Genomic DNA, 21,746 nt, shown 5'->3' with positions numbered 1-21,746 from the left:
TGGATTTGGGAAAACAACAGTGAAAAAAAGATGAAAATTCTGGCTCCACAAACTTTATATTAATTTGTTTTGTTTATGACCGTATCTCTTTTGCATTCCAATTCCCTATGATGAAAGGACATCTTTTGTTGCTGTTAGTTCTGGAAGGTCTTGTAGGTGTTCATAAAACCTGTCAACTTCAGCTTCTTCAGCATTAATGGTTGGGGCATAGACTTGGATTACTGCGATGTTGAATGGTTTGCCTTGGAAATGAACTGAGATCATTCTTTCATTTTTGAGGCTGCACCCAAGTACTGCATTTTGGACTCTTGTTGACTATGAGGGCTACTCCATTTCTTCTAAGGAATTCTTGCCTGCAGTAGTAGATATAATGGTCATCTGAAGTAATCTTACCCATTCCTATCCATTTTAGTTCACTGATTCCTAAGATGTTGATGTTCACTCTTCCCATCTCCTACTTAACCATGTCCAATTTACCTTGATTCATGGACCTAACATTTCAGGTCCCTATGCAATATCGTTCTTTACAGCATCAGACTTTACTTTCACCACTAGACATATCCACAATTAAGTGCTTTTTCCTTTTTGGCCCAGCCACTTCATTCTTCCTGGAGCTATTAGTAATTGTCTTCCACTCTTGCCTAGTAGCATATTGGACACCTTCCAACCTGGGGGGCTCATCTTCCAGTATCATGTATGTGTGTGTGTGTGTGTATGTGTGTGTGTGTGTTAGTCACTCAGTTATGTCTGACTCTGTGTGACCCCAGGGACTGTAGCTCACCAGCCTCCTCTGTCCATGGGATTCTCTGGGCAAGAATACTGGAGTGGGTTGCTATTCCCTTCTCCAGGGAATCTTCCTGACCCAGGAATCGAACCCAGGTCTCCTGAATTGCAGGCAGATTCTTTACCATCTGAGCCATTGGGGAATCCCTCTGGTATCATATCTTTTTACCATTTCATACTGTTCATGTGGTTCTCGTGGCAAGAATACTAGAGTGGGTTTGCCAATCCCTTCTCCAGTAGACCATGTTTTGTCAGAACATTTCATTATGACCCATTCCTCTTGCATGGCCCTGCACACCATGGATCATAGTAGCTTCACTGAGTTATACAAAGCCCCTTTGCCACGATGAGGTTGTGATCCATGTAGGGGAACAAATGACTGGTCCAAAATTGGAAAAGGAGTATGACAAGGCTGTATATTGCCACCCTGCTTATTTAACTTATATGCAGAGCACATCATGTGAAATGCAGGGCTGGATGAATCACAAGCTGGAATCAAGATTGCTGGAAAAAATTTCAGCAACCTCAGATATGCAGATGATACCATTCTAAATGGCAGAAGAGGAACTAACAGCCTCTTGATGAGGGTGAAAAAGAGTGAAAAAACTGGCTTAAACCTCAACATTTATAAAACTAAGATCATGGCGTCTGGTCCATCATGTGTGAGTGTGTACTTAGTTACATCAGTCATGTCTGACTCTTTGCTGCCCTGTGGACTGTAGTCCACCAGGCTTCTCTGTCCATGGGATTCTCCAGGCAAGAATGCCAGAGTAAGCTGAAATGCCCTCCTCCAAGGGATCTTCCCAACTTGAGGACGGAACCTGCATCTGCCTGCATCTCTTGTATTACAGAGGGATTATTTACCCACTGAGCCACGTGGGAAGCCCCTGGTGCCAAGACTTTATGGCAAATATAAGAGGAAAAAGTGGAAGCAATGGCAGATTTTATTTTCTTGGGCTCCAAAATCACTGTGGACAGAGACTGCAGCCATTAAATTAAAAGACTCTTGCTCCTTCAAAGGAAAGCTATGACAAACCTAGACAGCATATTAAAAAGCAGAGACATCACTTTGCTGACAGAAGTCTCTATAGTCAAAGCTACAGTTTTTCCAGTAGTCATGTACAGATGTGAGAGTTGGTCCATAAAGAAAACTGAGTGCCAAAGAACTGATGCTTTTAAATTGTGGTGCTGGAGAAGACTCTTGAGAGACCCTTGGACCGCAAAGAGATCAAACTAGTTAATCCTAAAGGAAGTTAACCCTGAATATTCATTGGAAGGATTGATGCTGAAGCTGAAGCTCCAAAACTTTGGCTACCTGATACGAAGAGCCAACCCATTGGAAAACACCTTGGTACTAGCAAAAGTGAAAGTGAAAGTCTTTCAGTCATGTCTGAATCTTTACAACCCTACGGACTGTATGTATAGTCCATGGAATTCACAAGGCCACAATACTGAAGTGGGTAGCCTTTCCCTTCTTCAGGGGAGCTTCCCAACCCAGGGATCAAACCCAGGTCTCCCACATTGCAGGCAGATTTTTAAACAGCTGAACCACAAGGGAAGCCCAAAGATTGAAGGCAAAAGGAGAAGAGGGTGACAGAAGATTAGATAGTTGGATGGCATCACCAACTCAATCGACATGAATTTGAGTAAATTCCAGGAGACAGTGTAGGACAAGGAAGCCTGGCATGTTGCAGTCCATGGAGCTGTAAGGAGCAGGACACAACTTCATGACTGAACAACAACAATGGCTGTATCTCTAAGGCTGAAGCAGACAATGCTGGGTGTTAGGTGTTCAATAGATATGATACATGAATGAATAAATTGAATGAGAAAATTGATAAAAATGCTTAGCACTGTCTGGCATATTGGAAAACAACATATATAAGCTATGAGGCGATCACTGATTTTTAATCTGAGGTCAGATTTTTACCTTAGTTATTAAGTCATCATGGCTAGTGTGATCAAAATGAACTTAAGGCAATAATATGGCTGACAGACTAGTCAGGAGGCTTCTGTAGTAGTATTAGCCAAGATGATGAGTTTTGAATTAAGTAGCAGAGATAAAATTGAGATTTTGTTTTAAGGGAAAAAGAGGAGGGAGTGTAAGTCAAAGATAATTTGTGGATTCTTTCACAGATAATTGTGGTGGATTATAGGGACACAGAAATGTTGCTGTTCAGTCACTCAGTCATGTCTGACTCTTTGTGACCCCATGAACTGCAGCACACCAGGCTTCCCTGTCCTTCGGCATCTCCCAGAGCTTGCTCAAACTCATGTCCATTTAGTCAGTGATGCCATCCAACCATCTCTTCCTCTGTCATTCCCTTCCCCTCCTACCTTCTATCTTTCCCAGCATGAGGGTCTTCTCCAATGAGTCAGTTCTTCATATCAGGTGGCCAAAGTTTGGCACTTCAGCTTCAGCATCAGTCCTTCCAATGAATATTCAGGACTGATTTCCTTTAGGACTGACTGGTCTGATCTCCTTCCTGTCCAAGGGACTCTCAAGAGTCTCCTCCAACACCACAGTTCAAAAGCATCGATACTTCAGTGCTCAGCCTCCTATATGGTCCAACTCACATCTGTACATGACTACTGGAAAAACCATAGCTTTGACAAAAATACACACACACACATACACAAAGCACAGACACACATACAAACTGACCTCCCCCCAAGAATTAGAAATGAATTTAATATGGAGAATAGTTACTTTTTTTTATGTTGAGATTGCCAGTGGACAATCTATGTCTCAATAGAGATTTATTGATACAAGAGAAGATCTCTTAATTGACCTGTATTTAAACAGTCTGACAGTCTGAACTTCATTCTTACTGCAAAATATTTAGATTGATGCTGATAGAATGCCATAAGGGTGGTGTCATCTGCATATCTGAGGTTATTGATATTTCTCCAAGCAATTTTGATTCCAGCTTGTGCTTCTTCGAGCCCAGTGTTCCTCATGATGTACTCTGCATATAAGTTAAATAAGCAGGGTGACAATATATAGCCTTGACGTACTCCTCTTTCTATTTGGAACCAGTCTGTTGTTCTATGTCCAGTTCTAACTGTTGCTTCCTGACCTGCATACAGGTTTCTCAAGAGACGGGTCAGATGGTCTGGTATTCCCATCTCTTTCAGAATTTTCCACAGTTTATTGTGATCCACACAGTCAAAGGCTTTGGCATAGTCAATAAAGCAGAAATAGATGTTTCTCTGGAACTCTCTTGCTTTTTCGGTGATCCAGCAGATAATGGCAATTTGATCTCTGGTTCCTCTGCCTTTTCTAAAACCAGCTTGAACATCTGGAAGTTCACGGTTCACGTATTGCTGAAGCCTGGCTTGGAGAATTTTGAGCATTACTTTACTAGCATGTGAGATAAGTGCAATTGTGCGGTAGTTTGAGCATTCTTTGGCATTGCCTTTCTCTGGGATTGGGATGAAAACTGACCTTTTCCAGTCCTGTGGCCACTGCTGAGTTTTCCAGATTTGCTGGCATATCGAGTGCAGCACTTTCACAGCATCATCTTTCAGGATTTGAAATAGCTCAACTGGAATTCCATCACCTCCACTAGCTTTGTTCGTAGTGATGCTTTCTAAGGCCCACTTGACTTCACATTCCAGGATGTCTGGCTCTAGGTGAGTGATCACACCATCGTGATTATCTGGGTCATGAAGATCTTTTTTGAACAGTTCTTCTGTGTATTCTTGCCACCTCTTCTTAATATCTTCTGCTTCTGTTAGGTCCATACCATTTCTGTCCTTTATAGTGCCCATCTTTGCATGAAATTTTCCCTTAATATCACTAATTTTCTTGAAGAGATCTCTAGTCTTTCCCAATCTGTTGTTTTCCTCTATTTCTTTGCACTGATTGCTGAGGAAGGCTTTCTTATCTCTCCTTGCTATTCTTTGGAACTCTGCATTCAGATGGGAATATCTTTCCTTTTCTCCTTTGCTTTTCGCTTCTCTTCTCTTCCCAGCTATCTGTAAGGCCTCCTCAGAGAGCCATTTTGCTTTTTTGCATTTCTTTTCCATGGGGATTTTCTTGATCCCTGTCTCCTGTACAATGTCACGAACCTCTGTCCATAGTTCATCAGGCACTCTGTCTATCAGGTCTAGTCCCTTAAATCTATTTGTCACTTCTACTGTATACTCATAAGGGATTTGCTCTAGGTCATATCTGAATGGACTAGTGGTTTTCCCTACTTTCTTCAATTTAAGTCTGAATTTGGCAACAAGGAGTTCATGATCTGAGCCACAGTCTGCTCCCGGTCTTGTTTTTGCTGACTGTATAGAGTTTCTCCATCTTTGGCTGCAAAGAATATAATCAATCTGACTTCGGTGTTGACCACCTGGTGATGCCCATGTGTAGAGTTTTCTCTTGTGTTGTTGGAAGAGGGTGTTTGCTATGACCAGCGCATTCTCTTAGCAAAACTCTATTAGCCTTTGCCCTGCTTCATTCTGTACTCCAAGGCCAAATTTGCGTGTTATGCCAGGCGTTTCCTGACTTCTTACTTTTGCATTCCAGTCCCCTATAATGAAAAGGACATCTTTTTTGGGTGTTAGTTCTAAAAGGTCTTGTAGGTCTTCATAGAACCGTTCAACTTCAGCTTCTTCGGCGTTACTGGTCGGGGCATAAACATGGATTACTGTGATACTGAATGGTTTGCATTGGAAACGAACAGAGATCAGTCTGTCGTTTTTGAGATTGCATCCAAGTACTGCATTTCGGACTCTTTCGTTGACCATGATGGCTACTCCATTTCTTCTAAGGGATTCTTGCCCACAGTAGTAGATATAATGGTCATCTGAGTTAAATTCACCCTTCCAGTCCATCTTAGTTCGCTGATTCCTAGAATGTCGACATTCACTCTTGCCATCTCCTGTTTGACCACTTCCAATTTGCCTTGATTCATGTACCTAACATTCCAGGTTCCTATGCAATATTGCTCTTTACAGCATCGGACATTGCTTCTATCACCAGTCACATCCATAGCTGGGTATTGTGGCTTTGGAAGCTTTGGCTCCATCCCATCATTCTTTCTGGAGTTATTTCTCCACTGATCTCCAGTAGCATATTGGTCACCTACTGACCTGGGGAGTTCATCTTTCAGTATCCTTTTTGCCTTTTCATACTGTTCATGGGGTTCTGAAGGCAAGAATACTGAAGTGGTTTGCCATGCCCTTCTCCAGTGGACCACATTCTGTCAGACCTCTCCACCATGACCCATCCGTCTTGGGTGGCCCTCTTGATGAAAGTGAAAGAGGAGAGTGAAAAAGTTGGCTTAAAGCTCAACGTTCAGAAAACTAAGATCATGGCATCTGGTCCCATCACTTCATGGCAAATAGATGGGGAAACAGTGGAAACAGTGTCAGACTTTATTTTTTGGGGGCTCCAAAATCACTGCTGATGGTGATTGCAACCATGAAATTAAAAGACACTTACTCCTTGGAAGGAAGGTTATGGACAACCTAGGTAGCATATTTAAAAGCAGAGATATTACTTTGCCAACAAAAGTCCATCTAGTCAAGGCTATGGTTTTTCCAGTGGTCATGTATGGATGTGAGAGTTGGACGGTGAAGAAAGCTGAGCGCCGCAGAATTGATGCTTTTGAACTGTGATGTTGGAGAAGACTCTTGAGAGTCCCTTGGACTGCAAGGAGATCCAATCAATCCATCCTAAAGGAGATCAGTCCTGAGTGTTCATTGGAAGGACTGATGTTGAAGCTGAAACTCCAATACTTTGGCCACCTCATGTGAAGAGTTGACTCATTGGAAAAGACCCTAATGCTGGTAGGATTGGGGGCAGGAGGAGAAGGGGACAACAGAGGATGAGATGGTTGGATGGCATCACTGACTCGATGGACATGGGTTTGGTTAGACTCCGGGAGCTGGTGATGGACAAAGAGGCCTGGCGTGCTGCAGTTCATGGGGTCGCAAAGAGTTGGACACGACTGAGCGACTGAAATGAAATGAACTGAACTGATAGAATGCCACAACTTTCATATCTAGTAGGTTATGCTTTAGTAAGCCAGTGCATTTGTGTTCTTATGGGTTGAGTTTTTGAGTTTATTTCTAGACTTGTTTATAAATAGTTATACTCATTAAATTGGTGATAACTTAATCATTATATAAACTGATGAACTATAAATAGAAAAAGGAGTTATCATAAAAACAAATTTGAATAATTTGGAAAGTTTATGTGAAGGCAAGTTTACTAAAAAATAGTTCTGTTGAATTTGGTGTGGATAAGGTAACCGTAGAAAGAGTGAAGAAAGCATTAAAATCTAGGTGGACTCAGAGATTTCTGCTCAACCTAAAAAAAAAATCACTTTGCTTCACTTAAGAGAAACTAAAAATGGAAGAGTAGATGATAAATGGGTATGTTTGTGTAAGAAAATCCCCCCAAAGCATAACTACATTAAATAAAAATGACATTGACTCAATTTTTTTCAGTCAAATAAAATGTTTAAAGTATGTAAATATCATTTTTATGATTCTTTATTTTAGCTGGATTTTTAGATTATCTGACCAACCACTTGACCTTGTCATGCTAGATAAAAAGACTGTCCTAGACTGAAATGCATAGAATAAGTACAGGTATAAGATAAACAGTTAACCGCCAACAAGGCATCCAAGAATACTCAATAGGAAAATGACAGTCTCTTTAATAAACAGAGTTCAGAAAACTGGATAACCACATGCAAAATAATGAAACTGGACTACTTATTCTACACCACTCACAAAAACAGGGTCAAAATGGATTATACAGTTAAATGTAACATCTGAACCCGTAAAACTCCTGAAAGAAAACAAAGGGAAAATCTCCTTGATGTGAATCTTGACAATGATTTTTTTAAATATGACACCAAAAGTACAAGCAACAAAAGCAAAAATAAACCAGTGAGATGACATCAAACCAAAAGGTTTCTGCACAGCAAAAGAAACAATAAGCAAAATGAAAAGGCAAGCTATGGAATGGGAGAAAATATTTGCAAACCACATATCTAATAAGGAATTAATATGAAATATATAATATTCAAAATGTATACTCAATATAAAAATGATTCAATTAAAAAATGGGCAGAGGAACTGAACAGCCATCTTTGTATGTCAAAGAAGACATACAACGGCCATCATGTACATGAAAAGAAGTTCAATGTCACTAATTATCAGAGAATTAAAAATGAGCATTTTTAATGAGCATTAAAAACCAAAATGAGCATTTTGAGTTGGGATAGTTGAGTTTGTTGGGACTGAGTCTTTATTTATGCTTCCTTCAGTAGATATGCGTTTTGCCAAGTATTTACCAAGTAGTTTTCTGTACTAAGATTTGGCAGAAAACTTTCTTGGAAATAAAATTCATTTTAAAATACAAAGCAAAAGGTGAAGAATGAAGGCTGTCAGATTAAGATTTAGGTCTAAAGCAGAAACAACTTGAAATTATAGGTAACAAAAATAAAGATAAACTCTCACTTCACAACTGTAAGAATGACTATTATCATTCTAACAAAAGTCAAGAGATAAATGCTGGGGAGGATGTGGAGAAGAGGGAACCTTTGTTCACTGTAAATTGGTACAGCCATTATGGAAAATAGCATGGAAGTTCCTCAAGAAATTAATAACAGATGTACCAAATGATCTTTGGACTCCAAAGAGATCAAAACCACTCAATCCTAAAGGAAATCAGTCATGAATATCCATTGGAAGGACTGATGCTGAAGCTGAAGCTCCAATACTTTGCCACCTGATGCAAAGAACTGACTCATTGGAAAAGACCCTGATGCTGGGAAAGACTGAAGGCAGAAGGAGAGGGGGACAACAGAGAATGAGAGGATGAGATGAGTTGGTTGGCATCACTGACTCAATGGACATGAGTTTAAGCAGGCTCTGGGAGGTGGTGATGGACAGAGAGGCCTGGCATGCTACAGTCCATGGGGTCGCAAAGAGCTGGACACGACTGAGCAACTGAACTGACCGTATGATCCAACAATCTCACTTGTGGGTATATATACAAAGCAAATGAAAACAGAATTTCAAAGAGACATATGTGCTTCCATGTTTATTACAGCATTATTCACAATAGTCAAGATATGATAACAAACTAAGTATCTGTCAATGGATGAATAAAGAAGATGTGATGTATTATATACAATGAAGAGTTATTCAGTCATGACAATCAAGGATATCTTCCCATTTGTGATAACATGGATGGACTCTGAGTGCATTATGCTAACTGCAACAAATCAGACCAAGAGACTAATATGATACCATCCACACAAACATACATACATATAAAAGCTGAGCCCACAGAAACAGAGAGCAGAATGAGAGTTACCGGGGACTGGGGGGTGGAGAAATGGGGAGATGTTGGTCAAAGGGTACAAACTTCCAGTTATAAGGTGAACAAATTCTGAGTATCTAATTCTGAAAGAGATGGGCATACCAGACCACCTGACTTGCCTCTTGAGAAACCTGTATGCAGGTCAGGAAGCAACAGTTAGAACTGGACATGGAACAACACACTGGTTCCAAATAGGAAAAGGAATACATCAAGGCTGTATACTGTCACCCTGGTTATTTAACTTATATGCAGAGTACATCATGAGAAACGCTGGGCTGGAAGAAACACAAGCTGGAATCAAGATTGCTGGGAGAAATATCAATAACCTCAGATATGCAGATGACACCACCCTTATGGCAGAAAGTGAAGAAGAACTAAAGAGCCTCTGGATGAAAGTGAAAGAGGAGAGTGAAAAAGTTGGCTTAAAGCTCAACATTCAGAAAACTAAGATCATGGCATCCGGTCCCATCATTTCATGGCAGATAGATGGGCAAACAGTGGAAACAGTGGCTGACTTTATTTTTCTGGGCTCCAAAATCACTGCAGATGGTGATTGCAGCCATGAAATTAAGACGCTTACTCCTTGGAAGGGAAGTTATGACCAACTTAGACAGTGTATTAAAAAGCAGAGACATTACTTTGCCTACAAAGGCCCGTTTAGTCAAGGCTATGGTTTTTCCAGCGGTCATGTATGGATGTGAGAGTTGGACTACAAAGAAAGCTGAGCACCAAAGAATTGATGCTTTTGAACTGTGGTGTTGGAGAAGACTCCTGAGAGTCCCTTGGACTGCAAGGAGATCCAACTAGTCCATCCTAAAGGAGATCAGTCCTGGGTGTTCATTGAAAGGAATGATGTTGAAGCTGAAACTCCAATACTTTGGCCACCTGATGCGAAGAACTGACTCATTTGAAAAGACCCTGATGCTAGGAAAGATTGAGGGCAGGAGGAGAAGGGGACAATGGAGGATGAGATGGTTGGATGGCATCGTCAACTCAATGGACATGGGTTTGAGTGGACTCCAGGAGTTGGTGATGGACAGGGAGGCCTGGCGTGCTGCGGTTCATGGGGTCACAGAGAGTCAGACACAACTGAGCGACTGAACTGAATTGAATGTACAGAACGCTACATTTTATATGGTAAAGACTATAGTTAATGATACTAAGTGTATACTTGAAATCTGCTTGGAGACCAGATCTTAAATGTTCTCACCATAGAAAAGAATTACAATAATGTGATGTGTTGGAGGTGTTAGCTAACACTACGGTGATAGTCATTTCGCAATATATGTCTAGCAATTCAACAGATTGTGCACCTTAAACTTACACAATGTTGTGCATCAATTATATCTCAGTAAAGATGGACAGAAAAAAAAGACTCAATAAGCCTGAAAAAGTATAAGAGTGATTACAGTGCTCACCATCATATGGTAGTTTTTCTATCAAATCCATGAATTCTTCTTCTGTGATCTTGATTCCCATGCTTTCTAAAAAAGAGTCCAGCTTATTGACATCAATATTGCCTCCTAAATAGAGGATAGGAAAGAAATATAGTAAAATTGAAGGATTCTAAAACACATTCACTCTATATTAATATTCATCTTTACTGAGCATGTATTTTATTACAATAAAAATACTTCATTCATTTCTTAGTAGTATTGTTAACATTTTCAAGAAAAAAACCAAAATGTCAGTCTTGTCCAGCTAATACAATAAAAATTAGAATGAATTACCTCCAATTTTGTGTTGGGAATATAGAAAAGCTAGAGCTAGAGGTGACTGACATAATATTCTGCAAAACAGTCGTTACTTTTGTTGCCTATAATGTCAAATTGTTTCTGTTTTAGACCTAAATCTTAATCTGACAGCCTTCATTCCTCACCTTTTGTTTGCATTTTTAAATGAATTTTATTTCTCTGGGGTTGAGTTAGGAAAATTTAAGAAAGTTTCCTGTCAAATCTTAGTACAGAAAAGTACTTGGTAAATAACTGGCAAAATGCAGATCTACTGAAAGAAGCTTAAATAAAGATTCAATTAGGTAGGAAAGGAGATTCATATTTTGACAGACAATGAAAATAAAGGTTTCAGATTAAGTCTTTTTAGCATGCTTCTTACTCACGTTTGAGAGATTTTATGCCCTTCATCAACCTTTTCTGATACACTTTTCCATCAGCTATAAAAAAACCAAGATATTTTAGAAATGGAATCAGAAAGATAGTACACATCTCTTAATTTCAGAAAGAAAGAATTTATAAAATTTTGCCTGAAGAACATTTCAAATGCAAATAGATAACAGATATACCAAAATGTTCACTCACAGTGGTAAAGAAGTACAAAGCTAATCATAATAATGAGATGTTATTTTTTTACTGTATTGACAATGTAAGGAAAATAACATTCTCAAATACTGTTTGTGGGAGTTCAAATTACGATATTCTGGAAGGAAATGTGGCAAAATAAAATATTTTCCATTTTGCAACTCTATTTAAAGGAATATAATCTCACTAAATTTTAGGATGTTTGCCAAAATTTATCTACAAGGTTGCCAAAAATAAAAAGGATGTCTATTTATAGATGGAGAACTGGAAAAATAAACCTCAGATTTTTGACATTATTTACTGCTTTGAGGTAGGAAGAGAGATGGTTTTGTTTTTGCTTACTTGCATTATCAAGGTTTCTATGAGGAAGACATATTAAATTGTGAAGAAATAAGAGTTATAAATAAATTTATATACTTACAATATTATGTATGAATGTATGTATCTAGCTATCTATCTTAAAAGCTCTAGAAGGAAAGGTTTCAAAATATTAATAGTGGTTATCTTTGTGTTATGAAATTAAAAACATTTTTTATTTTCCTAAATTTTAAATTTTCATTTAATTAGATATATAAGAACTGCAGTTTTTTTCGGAATGTACAAAATTATCCACTTATTGGTAAAATATATATTTTATGCTACAGAAATACACATAGCTGTTTTTTGTTGTTGTTTTTTATCTTCTCTTTACTCCTGTTTCTCTTGCTCCTTCTTTCTTCTTCCTTTTGGTGGTGGTGGTATGTGTGTGTTCAGTCATATCTGACTACCACCAGGCTCCTCTGTCCGTGGAATTTTCCATGGGTTGCCATTTCTCCCTCTGGGGGATCTTGCTGACCCAGGGATCGAACCAACACTCTTGTGTCTTCTGCCTTGGCAGGCAGATTCTTTACCAATTCAGCCACCTGGGAAGTACCCTTCTTCTTTAAAAAAAAAAAACCTGTTTTACAAATCCAGCTGATTAACGACCTGAGGGCTCAGGGATGAACTTTGTCTTTGATAGCAAAGGCAAAACTTATAATTTATAGCTGCAAGGGTTAGATTGATGATCTTTAAATACAAATCTAAGCAATGAATTGTTTATTTGTACTAGCATTAACTTTTTAACAGTTTCCAAGCACTTTCACTTTATTTTGGAATTTTTCAAATAGTTCCACAAAATCAACTTCCTAAAAAAACCAGATAGTACCCACGAATCTTACCATTTACTGGCAGTGTCTCCAGCAAATTCAAGCATTCATTAGATGTGAGCTTAATCCCCAAGTTTCCCAAAACACTTTCAAGTTTACCAGTATCAACTTTGTCTCCTTTGAAAGAAAAAAAGGATTGTTAACAGATAGCAATTTTAGGACATCATAATTATCTAAAAAATTTAAAAACTGGCTCATTTAATGTTATCCTCACTTCCACATTTTCACATATTTGAACAGTGTTTACAGAGAGTGAATCAAAAATTATTCCTTTATTCTTCATAAAGAGAGTAGTCTCCTAAGCCTAATGACAAGACATCATAGAAGAAAATTAGATTATGCAATAGGTTAGTAATTTAAAGTATCTAGTCTTTTTTGTTTTTAACGCTGAATCATTAGATTATTATGGCAATCCTATCCTATTTAATCCTAAATTAAATATTCTAAAAATATCTGCCTTCCTATATTCTGGCTATGTAAACTAGCAGTTATTAACTCAAAAGCTTGCAGGAGCCTGGAGATAGAAAAAATGAGTGAAACTGGCTATAGTGAAGTGGACAGCACATGCCTTGTCCAAAAAGAAAACATGCCAGCTATTGTGAGGGAATTCAGATCTTATAAAACTTGACTACAGATTGAATTAAACTCATGGGTGTCTAATTTGTGACTACTGATTTAAACACTGGTTAAAACTAGCATAATATAACTGGAAATAACAGAAAACATAGTTTATTATTCAAACATCACCACTTATTTTCATGGCTGAATCCTAGATAATTCGAAGTCAAAGAAGAAGAAAAGTTAAGTTGTACATATTTCATAATAAATATGTAAAGTATCAACATTAATAAGTTTATTTTGTAATACTGAGAAAACACTATGCAAAATATAATACAGGGTAGGAATTCAATTTAATATGTTTTACTATCCCTGGTGGCTCAGAGGGTAAAGTGTCTGTCTGCAATGTGGGAGACCTGGGTCAATCCCTGGGTCGGGAAGATCCCCTGGAGAAGGAAATGGCAACCCACTCCAGTATCCTTGCCTGGAGAGCCCCACGGATGGAGGAGCCTGGTAGGCTACAGTCCACGGGTTCGCAAAGAGTCGGATACGACTGAGCGACTTCACTTTCACTTTCACTAATGTCTTACTCACCTGAAAAAAGTTTCACTTCATTCATCACCTTTTCCAAATCAACTTTACCATTAACTGTAAGAAAAGGAATAAATTAGACAGAAATACGACAAGGAGTGTAAGAAGATGATGGTGTATACAGCAAATGAATTTAGCAGCATTTACTTGCTGTAGAGGGCTTCCCAGGTGGCACTAGTGGTAAAGAATCCACCTGCAATGCAGGAGACTTAAGAGGCTTGGGTTCAATCCCTGGGTTAGGAAGATCCCCTGGAGGAGGGCATGGCAACCCACTCCAGTATTCTTGCCTGGAGAATCCCATGGAGAGAGGAGCCTGGCAGGTTACACTCCACAGGGTTGCACAGAGTTGGACACAACTGAAATGACTTAGCATGCATGCATGCATTTGTTGCAGAAAAGCTAGCTTTTCAAAAGTACAAATTTCTTTGTTGTTTTTCAGATGCTGAGTCACGTCTGACTCTCTGCGACTCCATGGACTGCAGCATACCGGACTTCCCTGTCCTTCTCTATCTCCTGGAGTGAATTTCTAGTTACAAATAAATACAAATTTCTAGTTATAAAATAAATAAGCTATGATGATGTGATGTACAGTATAGTGATTATAGTTAGCAATACTGTATAGCATATTTGAGAGTTGCCAAAAGAATAGATCTTAAAAGATCTCATCAAAGAAAAACATTTTGTAAATAGGCATGGTGATGGCTGCCACTGGAAAACAGCTCTATTCTAGCTGAACTAAAAGAGATAAAACGAAAGCTAGCCATACTGATATTAAGTACCCTCTCAATAAATACTGATGCTATGCATTAGCAAATGTGGCTAAAGAGGTGGACTGTGATTTAAGTGAAACCTATCCATCCAGGAAAGACTGAGTAAAAAGAGCAGAGAGAGATACCTTGAAATCTTTCTCTAATTTGCACATGACACTAGCAAGAGTCAGCATGTGTCCTTTCTTTCAATCTGAGTTTTTCTTCTAAGCTTTTCATAATATTTCTTGATGTCAAACAAGCATTTTAAACGACTGTGAGAAACAGACATATAAGACTATTTTTTATGTAGGGTTCAGTGATATCTAAAATGCTCACCATCAACTGGCAGATTTTGTGTTAGATCTTTGAGTTCCTTTACAGTGAGGTTCATGCCCATGTTTTCCAAAACAGTGTACACTTCACTAGAATCAATCGTCCCTCCTTATAAAAAGAGATATATAAGAAAAAATTAATGTCTCTAAAATGTGAATTTTGAGCAATGAACAATTCCTGAGGTAATATTATGATTATCATTTTTATCCAAAAGACCAAAGTCTAATGAGATCTTTACAAGAGTTCAGTTCAGTCGCTCAGTCGTGTCCGACTCTTTGTGACCCCATGAATTGCAGCACACCAGGCCTCTCTGTCCATCACTAACTCCCAGAGTCTACCTAAACCCATGTTCATCGAGTCGGTGATGCCATCCAACCATCTCATCCTCTGTCGTCCCTTCTTCTCCTGCCCCCAATCCTACCCAGCATTAGGGTCTTTTCCAATGAGTCAACCCTTCGCATGAGGTGCCCAAAGTATTGGAGTTTCAGCTTCAACATCAGACCTTCCAATGAACACCCAGGATTGATCTCTTTTAAGATGGATTGATTGGATCTCCTTGCAGTCCAAGGGACTCTCAAGAGTCTTCTCCAACATCACAGTTCAAAAGCATCAATTCTAAGGCGCTCAGCTTTCTTCACCGTCCAACTCTCACATCCATACATGACCACTGGAAAAACCATAGCCTTGACTAGATGGACTTCTGTTGGCAAAGTAATGTCTCTGCTTTTAAATATGCTATCTAGGTTGGCCATAACCTTCCTTCCAAGGAGTAAGCGTCTTTTAATTTCATGGCTGCAATCACCATCAGCAGTGATTTTGGAGCCCAAAAAATAAAGTCTGACACTGTTTCCACTGTTTCCCCATCTATTTGCCATGAAGTGATGGGACCAGATGCCATGATCTTAGTTTTCTGAACGTTGAGCTTTAAGCCAACTTTTTCACTCTCCTCTTTCACTTTCATCACGAGGCTCTTTAGTTCTTCTTCACTTTCTGCCATAAGGGTGGTGTCATCCACATATCTGAGGTTACTGATATTTCTCCCGGCAATCTTGATTCCAGCTTGTGTTTCTTCCAGCCCAGCGTTTCTCATGATGTACTCTGCATATAAGTTAAATAAGCAGGGTGACAATATACAGCCTTGACGGACTCCTTTTCCTATTTGGAACCAGTCTGTTGTTCCATGTCCAGTTCTAACTGTTGCTTCCTTACCTGCATACAGGTTTCTCAAGAGACGGGTCAGATGGTCTGGTATTCCCATCTCTTTCAGAATTTTCCACAGTTTATTGTGATCCACACAGTCAAAGGCTTTGGCATAGTCAATAAAGCAGAAATAGATGTTTTTCTGGCACTCTCTTGCTTTTTCGATGATCCAACGGATATTGGCAATTTGATCCCTGGTTCCTCTGCCTTTTCTAAAACCAGCTTGAACATCTGGAAGTTCACGGTTCACGTATTGCTGAAGCCTGGCTTGGAGAATTTTGAGCATTACTTTACTAGCATGTGAGATAAGTGCAATTGTGCGGTAGTTTGAGCATTCTTTGGCATTGCCTTTCTTTGGGATTGGAACGAACAGTGACCTCTTCCAGTCCTGTGGCCACTGCTGAGTTTTCCAAATTTGCTGGCATATCGAGTGCAGCACTTTCACAGCATCACCTTTGAGGATTTGAAATAGCTCAACTGGAATTCCATCACCTCCACTAGCTTTGTTCGTAGTGATGCTTTCTAAGGCCCACTTGACTTCACATTCCAGGATGTCTGGCTCTAGGTGAGTGATCACACCATCGTGATTATCTGGGTTGTGAAGATCTTTTTTGTACAGTTCTTCTGGGTATTCTTGCCACCTCTTCTTAATATCTTCTGCTTCTGTTAGGTCCATACCATTTCTGTCCTTTATTGAGCCTATCTTTGCATGAAATGTTCCTTTGGTACCTCTAATTTTCTTGAAGAGATCTCTAGTCTTTCCCAATCTGTTGTTTTCCTCTATTTCTTTGCACTGATTGCTGAGGAAGGCTTTCTTATCTCTCCTTGCTATTCTTTGGAACTCTGCATTCAGATGGGAATATCTTTCCTTTTCTCCTTTGCTTTTCGCTTCTCTTCTCTTCCCAGCTATCTGTAAGGCCTCCTCAGAGAGCCATTTTGCTTTTTTGCATTTCTTTTCCATGGGGATTTTCTTGATCCCTGTCTCCTGTACAATGTCACGAACCTCTGTCCATAGTTCATCAGGCACTCTGTCTATCAGGTCTAGTCCCTTAAATCTATTTGTCACTTCCACTGTATACTCATAAGGGATTTGATCTAGGTCATACCTGAATGGTCTAGTGGTTTTCCCTACTTTCTTCAATTTAAGTCTGAATTTGGCAATAAGCAGTTCATGATCCGAGCCACAGTCTGCTCCTGGTCTTGTTTTTGCTGACTGTATAGAGCTTCTTCATCTTTGGCTGCAAAGAATATAATCAATCTGATTTCGGTGTTGACCATCTGGTGATGTCCACGTGTAGAGTCTTCTCTTGTGTTGTTGGAATAGGGTGTTTGCTATGACCAGTGCATTCTCTTGGCAAAACTCTTATTAGCCTTTGCCCTGCTTCATTCTGTACTCCAAGGCCAAATTTTCCTGTTACGCCAGGTGTTTCTTGACTTCCTACTTTTGCATTCCAGTCCCCTATAATGAAAAGGACATCTTTTTTGGGTGTTAGTTCTAAAAGGTCTTGCAGGTCTTCATAGAATCATTCAACTTCAGCTTCTTCGGCATTACTGGTTGGGGCATAGACTTGGATTACCGTGATATTGAATGGTTTGCATTGGAAACGAACAGAGATCATTCTATCGTTTCTGAGATTGCATCCAAGTACTGCATTTCGGACTCTTTTGTTGACCATGATGGCTACTCCATTTATTCTAAGGGATTCTTGCCCACAGTAGTAAATATAATGGTCATCTGAGTTAAATTCACCCATTCCAGTCCATCTTAGTTTGCTGATTCCTAGAATGTCGATGTTCACTCTTGCCATCTCCTGTTTGACCACTTCCAATTTGCCTTGATTCATGGACCTAACATTCCAGGTTCCTATGCAATATTGCTCTTTACAGCATCGGACTTTGCGTCTGTCACCAGTCACATCCACAGTTGGGTATCGTTTTTGCTTTGGCTCCATCCCATCATTCTTTCTGGAGTTATTTCTCCACTGATCTCCATTAGTATATTGGGCACCTACTGATCTAGGCAGTTCATCTTTCAGTGTCCTATCTTTTTGCCTTTTCATACTGTTCAAGAGTACAAAGAATCAATAATGGAGTTAGGATTAGAGTTCACTGTCTTAATCTTAATCTTTATGAGAAGTATATCCAGTATAAATATTTAAAGGTGATTGAATAACTTTTCAGAAAATTTTAGCAAGGTGACAATAATTCCAATGTTACTAATACTGTCTTGTTTTCACTGTGTTTAAGAGTCAACTTCTAGTCACGTTAAGGGATGCTGATTTTCCATTACAATTAACATTTTTTAAAAAACAGGTTAAAAAGTAAATCATTTAAAATAAAAATATTAATAGTAGTAGGAATGTTGTATGGATTTGACAGATATCGTGAAGGAGGTATGTAATGATGGAAGAGTGGGAATCTTGCTTAGATCTGATCTCCATCCTGGCCTGCTTCCTGTCCATCTCTTTCAGTTTTATGGTCCCCTCACTTCCTCAGAGACTTTCTAGGTTTTTGGTGTTTTTTTGTTTTGTCTGAATGTCAGATTAGTAGGATCTGCTGCTGATTTAACTGAGGATGTCCTAATTTTCCCTTTACTTTTGTCAACTTGGGCTCTGATAATTTCTTCCTATGTCAAAATTTGGAAAATTCCAAGAGAGCATGGATATTCTTTCCAGGTTACACCATAAGAAATTATCTCCTGAAGAACAGGTTGATCTATGAAATAAATATTACAAGTGTTGAGTGGCAGGGTTTACCGTTTAATCACAAGGAAACAGTATAAATGTCAAACATGATGATCTCAGATTGATGTGCATTTTATTAGGTTTCTCACTCACCTTTAAGAAACTTTATACCATTCAGCAACCTTTTTCGATAGACCTTTCCCTCTGTAAGAGAAAGCACTGTTCAAATCACAGAAGAGCAATGTGGAGTTTCCTAGACAGTATGAAACCAGTAATTCAGTAAGACATATTTTGTGAATTGACTTAGACATTTTCTGATTTACTGACAAATAATGAAATTACATAAAGTGAGGATACTGGTACTCTACTATGGCGAAACACATCTTTTCCTTTTCTTTTGCGACATTTTCATTTTCCCCTATTGGATCATTCCCTTCTTTTTCTTTTTCTAATTCATTCTCACTTAAATTTTGGATCTGTTGGTATAATCAAAAGTAATAAAAGATATAATTGAACCCTGATAATAGGAGTCATGATGATGCAATTGTTGATCCTCAAACTAAAACTTAATGGCACAGATAATATTTTAGGATATAACAGCACCATTTAAAATTATGTAACACAGATTCAAACATTATTTTTGATAAGCAATAAAGTAGAGGTAATTTCAGAAATTTTCACAATTTAACAATAATATTCCCTAGATGACTACAGTTTATTAGAAATACTCACTATCAACTGGCAGATTATTCACCAGTCCTGATAGTTCTTTATCTGTGAGCTCTATTTCCATATTTCCTAGAACTGTTTCCATGTCATTGACATCAACTTCCTCTCCTTCAAAACAAAAAAAATAGAAATGGTAACATGTGAAATTTTAAAGAACTATTTAATTATTCTATATAATAATGAAATCTATTATTGTTTAATTATTAGCCCTAACTAATCAATGACTTTATTAAGTTGAGTGAGTCCTGTCTGGCTACAGTTATAGCAGAAAATTGAAGTGTTTATTTCTTTAACTTTATTAATAGTAGACACAAAAGAACACGCTACATGGTAATGGATTTTCATAATTTTCTATTTGGAGGATTACCAGCAAAGTAATGAAACTCTATTTTTATTCCTTTAACATATATTTTTAGTAAATATTTTAGATTAATTTGGAAAAAATTAGATCATAGGGCCTAACAAAATATGGCACTATGTTTTGTTGTTAAAACATTGATAAACCAAAGTCAAAGTCTAAGAAATCAAATCATAATCATTTTACTAGAAAATAACAATTTAAAAAGAAATAGAAGGTAACAGGAAAAAATACAAAATTGTATAAAGAATCAGAATCATATGTACCTGGTAACTTCATCCTCACCTGTAACATCTTCTATTCTATCCATCACTTTTATCAGATCAACCTTCTTAAAAGCTGTAAAACACAGTTTAATTAGGGGAAAACAATAATAAGGACTCAGGAAAAAACCCATAGAATAGGAGGTGTTTTTACCTAAGAGTTATTATTACTATAAAATGACCAAGGAAAATATATACACTTAAAATGAAGATTTAACAGTAAACAATGAATAAAGATAACATACAAAAGGTATTACTGAAAAATAAAAATTTGAGTTATGAATATGTTTATTTTACCTAATATTCAAGAAAATTCAGGTTATAACTAGTCCATAGAATCAATGCTGACTTTTAAAAATGTATTGGGATGTTATTTTCTGAGAAAAAATGAGACTATTGCACACTATGGCTTCCTTCATTTTCTTGGGCTCCAAAATCACTGCAGATGGTGACTGCAGCCATGAAATCAAGACACTTGCTCCTTGGAAGAAAAGCTATGACAAACCTAGACAGTGTATTAAAAAGCAGAGACATCACTTTGCTGACAAAGTTCCACATAGTTAAGGCTATGGTTTTTCCAGTAGTCATGTATGGATATGAGAGTTGGACCATAAAAGAAGGCTGAGCGCTGAAGAATTCATGCTTTCAAACTGTGGTGCTGGAAAAGACTCTTGAGAGTCCCTCTTGGACAGCAAGGAGATTAAACTAGTCAATCCTAAAGGAAATCAACCCTGAATAATGTTCTTTGGAAGGACTGATGCTGAAGCTGAAGCTCCAATACTTTGGCCACCTGATGCGAAGAGTTGACTCATTGGAAAAGAATCTGATGCTGGGAAAGATTGAGGGCAAGGGGAAAAGGGAGCGACAAAGGATGAGATAGCTGGATGGCATCACTGACTCAATGGACCTGAGTTTCAGCAAACTCAGGGAGATAGTGAAGGACAGGGAAGCCTGGCATGCTGCAGTTCTTGGGGTCGCAAAAAGCTGGACACAACTTAGCAACTGAACAACAAGAGCAACAACAACAACATGGACTCCTTTAAACTCTGCAAAAAAGATATATAAAAAATAAATTTTGGAAAAATAACTGCTTTTTAAGGGTTCCTTTAAATACTTTGAAACCCAAATTATTCTATTTCAAATGGCCTATCATTATTATTCATGTAAAAGTTTTCTTCCTCAATTATGAAATGGTCTAACTCTGCCAAGTCTACATTTGTTAGTGGCTCTGTGTGATTGAAGCAGTCCTTCAGCTTTATTTTCACTTATTTCTTGAAATTATACATCTTTTCTAATATTTGTAAGGATTGATACCTTGTGTTGCCACGTGTTGATGCAGTGGGCAGATGGAGACTAGTGCTAATCTGTAAGGAATGTTTGCTAGGGGCCATCTGATGCTAAGAGCTGACTTTGAAAAGACCTTGATGCTAGGAAAGATTGAAGGCGGGAGAAGGGGACGACAAAGGATGAGGTGGTTAGATGGCATCACCAACTCAACGGACATGAGTTTGGGTAAATTCTGGGAGTTGCTGATGGACAGGGAGGCCTGGCGCAAAGAGTCGAACACGACTGAGTGACTGAACTGAACTGAATTATGTAAGTGGACAGTTTAGTGAATCTCTTGAAACTAAATGGTGGATAAGAACTCAGCCAAA

General features: G+C 38.4%; 1 protein-coding gene across 11 annotated transcripts in view; it reads right to left on the bottom strand.

The window, feature by feature from the left end:
• The window catches only part of EFCAB3 (EF-hand calcium binding domain 3), a 349,923-nt gene that overhangs the window by 155,002 nt on the left and 173,175 nt on the right, over positions 1-21,746 (bottom strand). For 9 of the 11 annotated variants that reach the window (XM_081576514.1, XM_081576515.1, XM_081576517.1 and 6 more), the window contains 8 exons: positions 20,114-20,167; positions 19,474-19,578; positions 18,895-18,945; positions 14,861-14,965; positions 13,779-13,832; positions 12,639-12,743; positions 11,241-11,294; positions 10,543-10,647 (listed from right to left, as the gene is read on the bottom strand). In XM_081576514.1, coding sequence (XP_081432640.1) covers positions 10,543-10,647; positions 11,241-11,294; positions 12,639-12,743; positions 13,779-13,832; positions 14,861-14,965; positions 18,895-18,945; positions 19,474-19,578; positions 20,114-20,167 — 633 coding nt within the window. Of the gene's footprint in view, positions 1-10,542; positions 10,648-11,240; positions 11,295-12,638; positions 12,744-13,778; positions 13,833-14,860; positions 14,966-18,894; positions 18,961-19,473; positions 19,579-20,113; positions 20,168-21,746 lie in introns of all 11 variants that reach the window. The other 2 variants (XM_081576509.1, XM_081576519.1) reach the window with 2 other exon arrangements.

This window comes from Giraffa tippelskirchi, chromosome 3, assembly GCF_054371585.1.
Source record: "Giraffa tippelskirchi isolate mGirTip1 chromosome 3, T2T-mGirTip1v1.2.pri, whole genome shotgun sequence".
NCBI lineage: Eukaryota > Metazoa > Chordata > Mammalia > Artiodactyla > Giraffidae > Giraffa > Giraffa tippelskirchi.
This window is presented reverse-complemented; position numbering and strand designations above follow the sequence as displayed.